The sequence below is a fragment of the Vicugna pacos genome, chromosome 35 (genome assembly GCF_048564905.1).
Source record: "Vicugna pacos chromosome 35, VicPac4, whole genome shotgun sequence".
Classification (NCBI taxonomy): domain Eukaryota; kingdom Metazoa; phylum Chordata; class Mammalia; order Artiodactyla; family Camelidae; genus Vicugna; species Vicugna pacos.
In genome coordinates this window covers 22,647,563-22,663,704 of record NC_133021.1, presented here as the reverse complement: position 1 = coordinate 22,663,704, position 16,142 = coordinate 22,647,563, and the positions used below count along the sequence as shown (strand labels likewise).

The 16,142-nt window shown below is 36.2% G+C and overlaps 1 protein-coding gene across 1 annotated transcript in view; it reads right to left on the bottom strand.

Moving 5' to 3' along the window:
* The window catches only part of YME1L1 (YME1 like 1 ATPase), a 28,536-nt gene extending 12,567 nt beyond the window's left edge, over nucleotides 1–15,969 (bottom strand). Inside the window, exons 1-7 of the mRNA XM_006208883.4 lie at nucleotides 15,792–15,969; nucleotides 11,042–11,173; nucleotides 7,642–7,804; nucleotides 5,496–5,594; nucleotides 2,570–2,679; nucleotides 970–1,120; nucleotides 519–602 (exon numbers count right to left, since the gene is read on the bottom strand). Of these exons, the coding sequence (XP_006208945.1) occupies nucleotides 519–602; nucleotides 970–1,120; nucleotides 2,570–2,679; nucleotides 5,496–5,594; nucleotides 7,642–7,804; nucleotides 11,042–11,173; nucleotides 15,792–15,824 (772 nt within the window). The 5' untranslated portion in view covers nucleotides 15,825–15,969. The remainder of the gene's footprint in view (nucleotides 1–518; nucleotides 603–969; nucleotides 1,121–2,569; nucleotides 2,680–5,495; nucleotides 5,595–7,641; nucleotides 7,805–11,041; nucleotides 11,174–15,791) is intronic.
* Nucleotides 15,970–16,142: the final 173 nt, after the last annotated feature.

Genomic DNA, 16,142 nt, shown 5'->3' with positions numbered 1-16,142 from the left:
CATTTAAAGTATATTTCTATGTAAGTTCACTTTTAATAAATTCAATTTATTATTGTGTCTTTGAAATAGTTGACTATTTTACTCTGTACTGCTATTATAAAATTCTTCACATGTTTTTAGAATCTAAATGTCTGGGGAACTAACCATTACTAGAAGTAGATCTAACATTTTCACTCTTACATAATACTCAGAACTTTAAAAAAAAAATTAGTTATTTTCTCAAAACAAGTGCAATCTGAATTTGTAAGTGTCTAAAGGAATTTTTCTTATAATCTACAAAAGAATGCAAATATAATAAGCCCTCTGACAATACAGATGGTACACAATCATAAGAGGTTAAAACGTCTCTATTTCACTGCAAAAAACAATCTCAAAGTAACCCAATCCAAATGAAAGACCTAGACCTGAGAAGTATAAACATGAATGTTTTCTTATCTCTAAGTCTTAGACAGACTAATTATTAAAAGGAAACAAGCATATAAAAGATAAAAAATCAGATAATTAAAAAGAGCCTTTACCAGATAAAAATGGGTTTTTTAAGAGCCCATAAATGCCAACTACCAGCAAAATAAAGACAATCAGGCGAGTTCTTCTTAGAGAATCTAGAGAAAACAGAAAAAGACAAATCAAGTGACATCAGTGAGAAATGACTGCTCAATGAAGTGCAAATATTAAGTTGCTGATGGTAATCACATTTCACCACCTGTAATTCTGGAATTTTCAGCACCTGTTACCAAAAATGTCATGAAGCCCTTCCTGGGTCTATCATTGACTTTGTGTTCTCACTTGAAAAAGAAAAAGTGCCAGCAGGTATTTCCACTCCCACACAGCTTAAGATATAAATACAATGGAATATAACCTATAAGAGTTGGATAAATGTTAGAAAAGTGATTGTAACACTGAAAGGTAGGACTATGACTTCCTTTCAGATGTTCTTCCCCAAATACGGATGCTGTCAAATCAACTTACCATTGGTTTTCTGTGTTAGTGCTTGAGCTTTCAGAAAACCCTCTGCAAAACCAGTTTTAAATGCATCTTGGTGAGCTTCAGGTATGTTTTTGGTTTTCATGAGTTTGTCCAAACTCTCAACATCTGATCCTCTGTCCCGCAAAAGAAATCCCTAAATACAAAATAACACATCGTTATCGGTTGACTATATAGATAACACTCCCCCAAAATACAACAACCACTCACAAAAAAAATTCATTAAGATTCCAGAATTTAAATTTTTCATTGTCAATGTGAAAAATAAGGCTAAGACTCAACAATAAATAATCAATGGCTAGTGGGGAGGGAATAACCCAAGTGGTAGAGCGCATGCTTAGCATGCATGAGGTCCTGGGTTCAATCCCCAGTACTTCCATCGAAAAACTAACTAAATAAACCTAATTACCTACCCCCTGCAAAACAAACAAACAAAATAATCAATGGCTAGGAAACTAACAATGGACCCTATACTTGCATCAGTCAGTATAAAGAAACTCCCTTAAATAAGACCATTAACTACTGAAAACAGTCAACAGGGTCACATGTTAACTTAGGGTGCTAATGGCTTGAGGTTCACATTCCTTTATCTCTGCTACAGGAAAAATCTCATCCATTTATTAAATGTTTACTGAGCACCCTTCACAGACCTGGCCCCGTATAAGTTCTAAAGATGTACAGGTAAATAATCTGAATGTTTTTAGTCTGTTGGGGAGAGACACACAAAGAACTAAGCTTCTGAAATCATTCTGATATGATGTTAGAGGTACGAGGTATGGTGGTAAAACAAACGCTACCTAAGAAGCCAGGAAAGAAAACGGGAGCGCAAACACACAGCATGAACAACCTGACAGTCTTGAAACAACAGCCTTCACAGAGCTCAAGAACTATAAGCAATCTTGTTTGACAGGACTTTAAAACACCAAGAGAGGAGGTGGGTAGGGGGACAGAGAAGGCGGCACACTGAAAGATGAGAACAGAAAAACGATAGGCAGCATGCCACATGATGAGATGCCCTACGCACTACGGCAGAAGTCTGACAACAAAGCAGAAGAACACAGCCATTACACTAATACATTTTAGACAGTCCAGTGGGTGGCAGTCTAGAGGCTGGACTGAAGGCAGCAAGACTAAAGGCAAGGAGACTAAATGAGCGTTTAGTAGAGTAATCTAGGCAAGAAATAATTATGGTCTAGGTATGCAGTGGATGAAGACAGATTTAAGAAATATTTAAGAGGCTGGATCACAGGATTAATGGATGGGAGAGGTGGGAGAGGATGGACAAACCATAGTGGACCACCAGGCTTCCAGCTAGGGTGGATACTACTTACTAACACAAGAAGACATCAGCAGGTGTAGATCGATAAGGGAAAAAAAGAGCAAGATATCTAACAGGCTAGTGGAAAGACAAGCTTGGCACTCAGGGGAGTTGTAAGTATTATGATTACATAGAATATGAATCCTTTATCATAAATGGAAAGATGGAAGAAAATTAGCCAAAAACAGAAAACAGATATTGAAGGTTCTTTTCAGTAACTTGAAAATTACTGCTTTTTCCAACAACAACCAATAAAGATCTAATTACCTTCACAAATGATGGTGCTGTGTGCTGTGTTTCTGCTAATCTTTCAGAGGTGGACTGGAGACGTCTTGTCCTTGACTTCAAAGTTTTAAAACCTCGAGACTGTACAAAAACTGAATGAAACAATATCACATTCACTTCTGATTTTTAATTTTTACAAGGGAAGTGCCTAAGAACCAAAACTCTGACACTATCCCCATATATCCTAGTCTTATTTTATAACAGTTCTTTGCCTGTCACTTCAACACACTTGTAATTAAAGTCATTAAAATGCCCCCCCCAAAAAATAAAGTCATTAAAATGGATTGAATCTATAAAGTAACTTTACATTTTTTTGGTAATTTTATTTATTTTATTTGGGGGGGGAGGTAATTGGTTTATTTATTAATTATTATTATTTTTTTATGGAGGTACTAAGGATTGAACCTAGGACCTTTAGCATACTAAGCACACACACTACCACTAAGCTACACCCTCCCCTCTTCTTGGTTAATTTTAAAATGTAAAAACAACAACAAATAACCACTGATAAAATATTTTTTAAAAAGGTCAGTATCCCTTCCTCAAACCTCAAACCCACTTCCCAGAAGTAACCATTGTTAAAATTCCATGACTGCACTTCTATGTATTTAAATTCATACTTTTTCGATAAAAATGGTACGTAACTTTTTGCAATTGTCTTCTTTCCCTTAACAATATATTGTGATCTTTCTTTCTCAGAACAGGTCAATTTTTCAGGTTAACGGCTGTTTACAATTTTCTAATTTATCAGAGTATGGCAGTTTATTCAGCTACCTCCCTACTATTGGCATTAGCTGTTTCCTGGCCTCTATTGCTAAAAATAACACTGCCGTTAAAATTCTTGTACATGTTATCTTTTACCACATGAAGACTAAATTCTTAAAAGTGACACTGTGAGACCTGAATTGTTTAACACTAAGGAATTTTCTTCTAAATGGTTGCTATCAAGAATATATACATCCACCAATGAATAAGAGTATCCTTTTCTCCACACCCTTTGCACCATTTAATATAAATAAAAATCTTTTTAACTTGTACAAAATCTGATGGGCAGAACATAGCATTGTGTTCCAATCTGCATTTCAGATTAGAAGGGAGGAAAATTTTTGAAAACGTTTTTTATTTTTATTGACTATTTTTATTTCTTTAGTGAACTGACCACTCATGACTTTTCATATTTTTCCATTTTCATCTGTAGAATATGGATGTTATATACACTTTTAGCCATGTATATTTCAAACATTTATTTTAATGTCTTTGTCTCTTAAGTGATACAGTAATTTTTAAGTTTAATGAAAAACCATGCCTTTTTTTTTAAACTAATGCCTTTACTATTTGATTTGAAACAGAAGAAATCACATCTTTTTAATCTTTAGTGTTTTTTGCACTGTGCTTTGATTCATACATTTAATTTAATGTCTTACATTAATTTCTCACATTCTTTTAAAGAAATTCTAAATATGAATATTTAACCCATTTATTTCCTATCCTCCTTGTTTCCTAAAATTAATACAACGCCCTCAGCATCAGCTTGACCTCAACCCCAAAGATTTAGATATGCAGATTTTCCCTATGGTTCATTAGTAATTGTAATTTGTTTTCAGTTCCCTTCAGCCACAAGACATTCAGAAAAGTATCTTTAAAAATTTCCACATCTTTAGGAACTTTTTTAGGTATCTTTTATGTCATTTGATTTCAGTTTTATCATATGATCAAAGAATGTGACCTCTGAGTTATAATTTTTTAAAAATTTATTGATACTCTTTATACCCTAATACATGCTTAGTTTTTTCTTCCATAAATACTTAAAAATCAGTGCACCATCCTTCAAAAGTATTCTTCTGTCCTCTGCATTAACCATTTCTTCAAAGGACTTCCAAGGAGGCTTCTTTGCCCAACTTGGTGCCTCTCTTTCATGCTAGAAATTTTCCTCAAATATGTAGAGATTCTTGCTAATCCATTTGTATTTGTAAAGAAGAAAAGAGTGATGAGTACTGACTGGAAATAGGGCCCTCAAAATTACCAAGGCGTTAAGCATATTTAGACTACAGAACATGGACTCACAGTAAATGAGTAGGTATCTTTAGTGTTTGATTCAAGTTCAAAGTAACCCGGGTTACTATCTTGTTTCATTCTTTGGCATCAAACCTCAAACCAAGAGTCTCCTCTCAACACACACACCTTACTGCAAATGTGTTTTTCGCCTAAAAGATGGTGGCCAGATCTGTTGTGTTACGGACCACTTTGCACAATCTTTCAACCTTCTAGTATCTGCCACCTTAGAGCCCACTATTACTGACTCAGAACTTGGGGTTTTTTCCTAAGTTCTACTGGAAACAGCATTATACACCTCTTTCATGTCACTCTACTGTAAGTTTCATGAAGGTGACAACGTATATCTTTCCCAGTTATGTAACTATCCCTTATCACCTAACACACCACTAGTGCCTGGGACTAGATAAATATGAATATATACTTGATCTTGATATCAATGTGATTTCAACTTTACAACTTACAGAGTCATCAAATTTCTGGACCATTTATGAAACTCTTCTGCTGCTGCCCTTTTTCCTCATTTTTATTTATTTATTTATTCATTGCAATGGGTTTTTGACATTGAGGGAAGTAAACAAGTGTGCTTGATTGTTTTGGAGCAGGTATTCATGAGTTCCCTAGAGGCTGATTTACTCTGACACTTATCAGTCACATTCAGAATCTAGTTATTTTATATTTCCAAGATTAAAAACTACACAGGAACACCCACACTAGTTGATTCCAAATATTCTGTAAGTTCTACTGTGAGCCACAAATAAAAGTTTATAATCATTAATATCATTAAGAAAGACAAATCAGATTATGTCAAATAAATCTATTATGTTTTCAAAAAAATACAGTTGTTGCTTCATACCTGGCCAGAACTGAAGATCTGAACAAATTCTTTTAAGAGTTCTCGAATGTTGTCTGTACAAGCAAGAGGGACGTAAAGTACCAAATATATCTAAGCAACCTGCAGGGAAATTATAAAAAGTAAATTGTTTAATTGCCGAACAAAAGAAAGTCATGAAATGCAACAAATAATTTTACCAAATATTAGAAAAACCAAAATGAGTTTTGCGTTTTATTTGACCATACATGACTCTGCTTTTAGATACTTCTAGAAGCACTACAAATCTAATCACATTTCATCGCTTTACTATCACTTGTCCATTAGATTATCTTTTTTAATATGATATATGAATATAGTTGCCAATGAAATTACACTCAAACCAACAGGTAAAAGATAAATATGCCTAGCTAAAGCTTTCAGTTAAAGAGCACAAACAGACAAAGAAATGCTATCTCCCAGAGGTAATTTCAAGTCTAGTGAACAATGTAATAAAACATTGGAATCCAGAGGTCTCATTATCTTTCCCTCTTAAAGCTCCATCACTGGATAAGAAGAAAGTTCCTTCCACAGCCATGAATACTGTCGTCATTCTTCCCGACTCCCGTTCTTTACCAATGGGCCCCATCCTACTTAACCTCCATGATCCCAGGGAATTGGAGGCAACAACCATAGAAACTTGTTCTCAGCCATCCCTGTATCTCAGTTAGAATTCGGCGATTTTTTTAAGAACTCTTACAATCAAGTCAAGAAACCCTTTCCTAATACCTCTGCCTGCTTAAGCCAAGAAAACACAGCTGGTAGTTAGTGGAACATCTTAAAAGGAAACAAAATACGTAGACTAGACAAGCAACAGTAATAATAACAATACTACAAAACAGGGGGAGGGTATAGCTCAAGTGGCAAAGCACATGCTTAGCATGTGTGAGGTCCTGGGTTCAATCCCGGTACCTCCTCTAAAAATGAATAGACCTAATTACCTCTCCCCAGCAAAAGAAAAAAAAATACTATAAAACGGTGATAATGACAAAAAATTTATTCTGCTGATCACTTACTGTGGGCCAAGTACTTTGCGTAGATTACTACATTTGATCCTCTAAAGAGAGATAAGGGGTATACCTCACACTTTGTATGAGAAAACAGATTTAATATAAATACCCCAGTCACTCAGCGCCAGGACTGAGTGTGGTCCTAGTCTGCTCCTCACTCTTAACCACTAAAGCCTTAGGGCTTCTCTCAGGAAGTAGGCAGTAGAGCACAAAAAACAATAAAACAGAAGCAGATTTTTAGTCCAACCCTCTAAACTCAAAAACTTCACTTTTTCTTACTTTCGAATTCTTTATTCATCCTATCACTCTTACATAAAATAAAGGTAAGAGAAGAACAAAGGATTAGTAAATGACTTAAGTTGATGTGAAGTACAGCTTCAAATCAAGCCTTCATTACAAAACTGTTCAAACCTGTTCTTTTGTTCCAGGGCTTTTATCGCTTGTATTGATTTTTTAAGTCTGTTCTGCCATCAACAAGTATTTTGATAAGCTCCAACATTCATTGTTTAAGTATCATGAAGTTGACATTCCTTTCAATAAAATGCCCACTTATTATAAGACACATATAAGAAAATACATAGACATTCTATAAAAGAAGGGACCACGACTGTTTCTTTAATGTATTCTCAGAGGTCAGTATGTTACTTGGAATCTAAAAAATATTTGCCACATACAGTTAAAACAACAACATTCCACTATTCCAAATAATATGTAGTATGCTGTGTTGGGTTCTGGAACAGAAAAAGAACCCTAGTGGAAAAAACTAGTGATTTGGAGAAATTGAGTTTTATTTGGTAAAACCTAAATAAAGTCTATAATTTAGTTAAAAGCATTTACCAATGTTAATTTCCTAGTTTGGACAAATGTACCATGGTTATGTAGCCAGTTAACATTAGAGGAAGAGAGGTGAAGTGTATATAGGAACTCTTTGTACTATCCTTATAACTTTTCTGTAAAACTAAAATCATTCCAGTGAAAAGTTACTCTTTAAAAAAAAAAAGAGAAAAAACAATTCAGGAAAGAATTTGGCACATAGAAAATGTTAGTAAGTGGTATCTATTAAATTATTAATAGTACTAAAATGGTTTAGTTTTGTTGGAGCACAAAATATATTAACTTACCATATTTATTTTCAAAGAAGGACTGTGCAGAAATATGAGATGTATGCCAATTGGAAGAAAAGTTTTTGCCTTTATGAAATCCGGGAAGCAGACTGTCAACCAGTTGATCAATCTGTCCAATTTTTAATTCAGATAACCCAAGGTCCCTTAAATTAAGTATAGGCTGTAAAAGATTAAAACAACTAAGTTGGTATTATTATCAAGATATTTAACTTAAAGAGTACTTATGAATTGAAACAAGGTGAATTTTTAAAATCTAAAAAAATGTACTGACTCTCCCTTTCTTTCAAATATTTAAAAAGTAAACTGGTGCAAATATTCTTCTAGATCTAGTTTTACTGAGGTCAGTCATGTAAGGTTTGATAAAGGTTAAAAAAATCATATTCCCAATATTATCACCAGTCCAAGGAGCTTTAAAGCCTCTTTCAGTCCCAAAAGATCAGAAACAAAAGTCCATTCAATAGAGAATTGCTGAGATTCTCATTTGAACTGAGAGGTTCTATAAGTTACCCATTTCTAACGTTTAATCAGGAGGGAAACTGAACAAAGTAAAAGATGTGTGAAAACTAGTCAAGAAAATACACCCACCTTAAAAAAGTTCTACAGTAACTAGAAATAGGAGAGGGGTGAGCTATCTTCTTGTCCAAACGAACCAACAGGGTGACACTAAGGACAAGTAACAACTTCAAGCCCTGAAAAGCTAAAACTTCAAGTAGGGAGAACAACGATAAACAGAACAAGTAAAACATCAATTTCTTAGGATTGATGTAGTTAGATCCATGGATTACACAGCTCTGGGTGAGCTCCAGGAGTCTGTCAGTTATTAGCTTTGTGACAGGTCATTCATATTCTTAGAATCCCTTTCCTCATTAGTAAAATGACTATTAAAATATACCCTGCCTATTTCACAACAAGATATTATGGATCAATGGGAGAGATCATGCTTTGCTCAACTAGATATCCTAACACGTAAAGAAAGTTAAAGACAGGATGAAATACTTTAAAGTGCTTAAGGTACTAAAAACTATACCATATAAAGCACATTATTATAATGAAAACAGGACTATAATACTCAAGAGCTACAAAGATAAAAGGTATCTTTTAAAATGGGGAAACCAAAACGTCTATTTACAGTATAAGGACTTAAAAAGGGAAATGTAGATTTTTAACTAAGACAGAAAATTATTCCCCTTACTTAGTGGGCATTGGGTCGTAGGAATATAAAGAGAAATAAGGTTCATATGAACGTGGTAATTATCATACAACATGGCAAACTGCTATTACAGAGATATTAAAAAAAATCTGGTAAGAGGATACAGAACAACTAATTTTCTAAGTCAGATAAGGCTTCACTGAAGTGACATCTAATCCACAAAATGATGGAGGGCAGAAACCTTGTGGAAGAGGGCAACCAAAAAGTCATCCAAGGGCCTGGGATGCAGTAAAAAGTTTAGTGATAGAAGGAAGGACTAAAAAGACGGGCTATGGCCAGATTGTGAAGAGCCTTGTTTGAACTTAATTTTATAGCTAACATCATCAGTTTTGTTTTATAGGAAGAAAATAGATGATAAAGATGACAAGCTGGAGGAAAGAAGGCTGATGAAAGAAGAAAATAACAGTATGAATCTCAATTGAGCCCTGATTAAGAAGGATGCAAATACCAAGCCACAGACAACAGACATTAGAAGAAACTGGTAAAGTATATGGATTGTGAGGGAAAAGGGTTCTGGATGATATGCTGGTTATCAATTCAGCTCTTAGCTCCTCCTTATCCTTTTTGTTGGCTCCATGAATGTGGATCTGGGCCCTTTAACTATTTTTCCTTTGTTGACTAGAATGACATTAAGCGGTCAGTAGAGGGCACTGGAGAGACACTGTAGGAGGAGTCTTTGCTCCCAGTTCAGGCTGGTATGTCCCTGGTTATTTCAGCATCTGGTTATGGCCACTGGTGCAGCTTCTCTAAGTCCAGCAGTGCCCAGCAGCTTTTCCAGTAAGACACCGCCCCAGGAACAGCTTTCCCTCGTACTCCAGGGGGCAGATTTCCATCAGGTTCAGCGGGCGTGGCACCAGTGACTTCTCTGCCATTCAGCAAGCCAAGGCCATGGCCTCTCCAACAACCTCAGAACCTCAGCCCAGAATTGGAGAACTGTTCCTGGGACGCTCTCAGTCCTGGGAGGATTAGCTGCTCCTTAAATCTGTGAGTCCTATATATTTGTGTTTTCTTTACTTATTACTAGCCAGTCCCTACTTACTCCAATCCCCTGTAAGAACAGGGTTTTTAAGTATTAGACTAAAAAATTATACTAATTTTTTATATTAAACTTTCACTGTTCAAATGACATGTATTATCATTAGGAAAGCTCTCTTAGACTATAATTTGGGAGAGTGGTGTCACAACAGAAGACAAGAATGGGAGGGAGGGTACAGCTCAGTGGTAGAGCACATGGTTAGCATGAACGAGGTCCTGGGTTCAATCTCCAGTACCTCTGTTTAAAAATTTAAAAAACAATAAATAACCTAATTAGCTCTCCCCAAAATTTAAAACAAGAAATTTTTTTTTTAAAGACAAAGATGGATTGCCTGTAGAAAGAGGCAACAGGAACTGGCAGATAGTATAAAAGGAAAGCATAAAGATGATAAACACAAACTTTTCATCTAATTAAAATTGTATCCCAAGACTTAACCTCACAACTCGCCCCTCCACCACAAGCAAACCTTTTTTCAACTTTTCCTCTACTGTCCTTTGCCATAGCCCCTGATACCAGGACTAAGTATGTCAGCTATCTTGGGTTAAAGAGGCTTTTGAGAAACTTAGCTAGAGATGATAATGTTTTCCTATGAAAAATGTTTTCTGAGCTACAAGCAACTACCTTATTAGTAAATCTTGTAAACACAAAGTTCCTAGGTTGGGAATCCCCTATGTCCTTGGCCACAATGATTTCATAATTCTCTGAAAACTCAAAGTACAGTTTCATAGCACATACATTTCACGTTCAGGTCCCTCTGTTCTAATTGCTTAATTACACTGACAGCTCCTTTAAGGCAGTAGATGATAACTTCTTGCTATTTTATCTTCCCTGAGACTTGCGGGGCAGTCGTGGGATCCCTGCTAGTGTTGGAGCAGCACAAAAGAACATATAAATGGTATTCAGGAGTAATGTAGGAAGTGAACAGCAATACACTGCCACATGAAATTTTTTATAAATTAAATGTTAAAAAAAAATGTTTCCACATGTACAACAAAGCCAGAATTAGATGTCTTTAATCATAAAGGAGAGGTTAAGCTGAAGACAGAAATCACCCTGTTAAAAATGTCTAAACACAGAAAGATATCTCAAGCATGTTTACAACATACTGAATCCAACAAGCTTTCTCACACATCCAGGATAAAAGCTGTTACCTCACTGCTGGGAGCCTCATGCTCAGGAACCACATCTCGATGCTGGTTTTGAGAAACTGATGCGCTGACAGAAATAGATGTACTTTTTGGTGAATGGAAGGCATTGATGAGATGACTCAGAGGAACTGTAACCTAAAAAAAGATGAAAGTTAAACATTAAGTACTGCTTTTCAAAATAAAAATACAAAAAAAGTCTTTTTATTGTCAGGATTTGGGATTGTAAAAAGTTTAACATACAGTGTATATCAAAACTATCCAGATTTATTGCTGGTAGAAAGAAAACTGACATATGCTTTCAGGACAGTACTGTTGTTATGTACAGCGAAAGTATTAAAACTACATACATTTCATTGTTCCAGCAATCAAACTTCTAGGGATTTTTCCAAGGAAATAATCTGGCAAGTAATAATCTATGCTTGCATATGCAGAGATGACAATTTTCACAAAAATCTTTTAAAAAACTGTGGAAGGCTAGAAATGTCCAACAATAGGGGAGTGGCTAAACAAATGATACCACCACAAAAATGAAACATTTCACAGACATAAAAACCATAAGCATAGATTCAGAATTTTATACTTTTCAACTTCCCCACTGCACCACCCTATTTTAAATCACAAGGATCCCTATGAATTTTTACAAAAGGTCCTAACTTCTCTCCTTAAATTTGCTCTATTAAAATCAGTCAGATCTCATTTCTCTGCTCAAAACCCTCCAAGGGCTTTCCTCACAATAACAGCCAAAGTCCAAACAACTAGGACACAGAAAGCCCTCCTTGGCTCCTTATCACCTCTCTGAATTGAACCACTACTATGTTCCCCTTCATTTTCTCTGCTCCAGCCAGCCTGGAACGCACCTGGCAGGCCCTCTCTCACCTCAAGGACTTGGCCTTGCTGTTTACCCCCTCTTTTGTCCCATTAGTTACATATTCTCGTACTCCCTTTAGTTCTTAACTCACAAGTCATCTTTTCATGAGTCTCTTCCTTACCCAACCTATTTAAGATTTCAAAAACCCTCCCCTCAAAAATATCCTTTATTTCCTTTCTCTACTTTATTTTCCCTTTTTGACATTTCCACTAAAACACTTTATATATTTACTTATTTATCTTAGGTCTTATTTATCTAAATTTAGATTTATCTTAATTATCTATAAGTAATTTACATATTACTTATTTACTATCTGTCTCTCTCTCAACCAATTTTCTGATACCAGCCAATAATTGTTGGACACTAACTGGGTGTCCAACAATTCAATTCTGATAGTAATTACGAGATGTTACCGCAGACACCACAGGTATACAGCTCAGTCCCATTTCAGATGCCAGTCACAAGTCCCAAGACACTGACACTTCTGATCTATCAGCTATAAATCAGGGCTTCCCACAACCCCCAACACCCATCAGGTTGGATAATTTGCTAGAATAGCTCACAGAACTAAGGAAGATATTTTATTTACATTTATTGGTCTATTAGAAAAGATGGAAATGAACAGCCAGATGAAGAAATATATAGGGCGAGGTCTAAAAGGATCCCAAGCACAGGCGCTCACGTTCCCCACAGATTCAGAGTGTACCACTCTCCTGCACTGCCAGCATCTGCACTGAATCCCCCAGTTCAAGAGTTTTCATGGAGCTCCATCTCCAGCCCAGCTCTCCCTTCCCAGAGGCAGAGGTTTGGGGCTGAGAGCGCCCACCTTCTAATCACTAGGTCTTCCTGGTGACCAGTCCAGTTCTGAACTTTACTAGAACCTCCCAACCCTAAGTCACCTCATTAGCATACACCCAGGTGTGATCCAAAAAGGGACATTAAGAATAAAGACTCACCTATCACACATGAAATTTCAAGGGTTTCAGGAGCTCTGTGCCAAGAATTGGGAACAAAGACCAAATATTTTTAATTTATTATACCACACTCTCTCACTGGAGCATAAGTTCCATGTGGCAAGGGAATTTTTTTCCCCTCTATTTTATTATTTCTATTTTATTTATAAATTATTTAATATAAAACACTTTTACATAATACTTAACATAACTTACATATTTTATTCTTCTCAATCTTATCTTCTCTATTTCATTCAATAGTGTAGCCCAGTGCAACAATAATGCACATAGCAGATGTGCATTAAAATTAAAAATAAACACTTATTGAGTAAATGAATACATTAAAGAGGTTCTTACTAAATGCCAGGTTTTGTACTATGCGCTTTACTTACATTATCTCATTTAATCCTCGTAACAGCTATAAACGTTAGTTACTATTATACTTCTATTCAACTGATGAAGACAACAAGAATTTAGATAGATTTAGTGCCATGTTCAAAGTCATTCAGCAAGAAAGTACTACAGGAGGAAGGATTCTAACCCAGATAATCTGAGTCCAGATTCCAGTTATAAATTCATAATATTGTTAAATGAAAGAAGTAGGCTGTAAAACTTTATGTAACATCTTTTTTTTTAAGTACACATACACATATTCGTGTAGAGATCAAAAGTATGAAAGAACTTATTCTAAAATGGGATCTCTTTGGGTAATGAAATTATGGGTGACCTTTATTTTCTTATTATGTTTTTCTTTTCAGCATTTTGGGCAATGAATGTGTATTATTTTTAGAGTCAGAAAGAAACAAACTCTTAAAACTACAGGAATCAGTCCTGCTGTATAGCACAGGGAACTATATTCAGTAGCTTGTAACAACCTATAATGAAAAATAATATGAAAAAAATATATATATAACTGAATCTCTATGCTGTACACCAGAAACTAACACAATATTGTAAATCAACTCTATTTCAATTAAAAAAAACCCACAGGAATCAAATTATTTTAAGATACATACATATTTTCTGCCTATACCTTTGAGAAGTTTTATTTTAATTAGTTATTTCTCTTCTCATTCCATAAAGAATTTAAATTGCCAAAAGATGGTAGATCTCTTTTCAATGAAAAGGTTGACCTTCTGTGTCATACAATTTAAATTCGAGTGTATTCAACCAATTAAGCAATCAGGAATTACAAATGTGTTTATCATCTTCCACAGCATAAAATGCATAAGGGACCAACATGAGCCCAGTTAGGACTGCCTATAGTACACAAATTCCTTCACTGCCTCTACCAACATCACATATAACATATATTCAGCTAATGATATATACTTCTAAAACCGGGTCTTCTTGATAAAAACTTGCTGATGTTCAGTTTTAAAAGATTTAATATTACGTTCAGCAGGCCAAGTAAGATTATTTTTCAAACAATTGATAGGACTTCTCTAGACATTGTCATTTTGGTAAATAACACCTTCTTGTTAGCCAGCTGATTAAACCTGAAACACCTCTGTCCATCATCCCTCATGAAATTCTATTCTTTTTGTAAAATAAGTACCATCCCCTTCTTTCCATAACCACCATCACCACTTAGTGGTGCATTATCCCTCTCTGGAATTAGCACAATAACATCCTTAACACCTGAAGACACTTCCACTCTTGTCCTCTCACACTCCACACAGCAAGAAGCCAGAGTAATCTATTAAAAATATAAATCTGATCATGTTACTCCTTAACATGCTTAAAACCTTTGAATAGTTTCCAACAAATTTAAAATAAAATCCAAAGTCCCTTTTTATAAATCCCTGTATGATCAAACTCAAGTCTTCTCCCCAACCTCCTTTCTGTCATTGGCCCTTTAATCACCAGGCTCTAGCCACACTGGCCTTATTCTTGTTCCTCCAATCAGCTAGGCTGGTCTCTATCTCAGAACCTTCAGACACTATCTCCCTGGGATACCTGTTCACTTCTATTCACTCTTCACTTGGCTAACTCCTAGTCATGTTTTACTTCTTATCATTAAGATTCCACGTTTGCTTTGTTCACCTAGAACATTACTGACCACTTCATTTTCTATTAACCAACCCAGTACTAGCAAAAAAACCCAAACAAAAGGGAATGGAGCTTACACAAAGGGACATACCAAAATGCTTGAAGCAAGAAACTAGAGTGTCAAAAATAATTTTTAAAACTGAATGTTTTCAAAAACTGTTTATTTGCAAAACTGTGAGGAACTCAAAACAAACCAAATTCAAAATATCATCAAAAAAGACTTTTAAATGAACTAAGACCAAAACATTGCCACAAGTGATTACTCCTGAAACAAGAGAATTAAAAATAAAAACCCTTGGGATCTTTTTTCTTTGCCCTTTTGCTTTATCGAGTAAAAAATGGGGAGGAGGCTGAATCAAAATTTTAACTGCAAGCAGTCAATAATCTAAAAATATATATTTATTAGTCACTTTCGGGCAAAAGAAAAAACAGTTGGTATAAGTTTATTCCAATTTTTTTATCATGTTTGGATTAAATTCCATGTCAAAGAAAGAGTAGAGAATCGGGGCTGGAATTACTAAAGTCTTTGAAAACGTGGAATGATGGAAACGGAACATCATTTGCTCCCTTTATGTCTACGGCAAAGACGCTTCCCCTACCAGATCCCCACCCCCCACCCCAGAAAGTCCAGCGCTGAACAATGCTTGATGGATTCTCTAGCAAAAATTCCACGCAATCAAGTCGATAAGCCAAGGTCTCCTCTGCTCCATCGTCAGCCCATTACTCTCAGCGTTGCCCCGATCCCTTCTCAACCCCAGGACTCCAGCTGGGTTAATCGCTTCCCTCCTACGATCACGTAAGAGAAACCGCCTCCAAGAAACGCAAATGGCAAACAGCCGCGAGCAAGAAGGGAGAAAAATGGACTGGATGCCGGACCCACCTGGGGCTGCACGGTGCTCGACAGGGAAAACATCTTCTCCGGGCCCTCAGCGACCTCACCCGCCTGCCGAAACTGTCCCTCTTGTTCACGGCCCGGCGGGGAGGCGCTAAGCCCTTTCTTTTCCTTCTTTTCTCTCTCCCGTCGCCCTCACTTTTCCTAAAAACGGAAAATGGCCTCCCCTTCCTACAGCTGCCGCAACGACAGCCAATCTGCCCCGGAAGGCAAGGCGCTAACGCAACAGTACTTCCGGGGCAGGTGAGGCCGCCACCCCGGCGGTGTGCGTCAGCCTGCCGTTTTTAACCAGGGCTTGCTTTTCTACAGCTGCCGCTGAGGCCCCCAAAGTCGTTCATG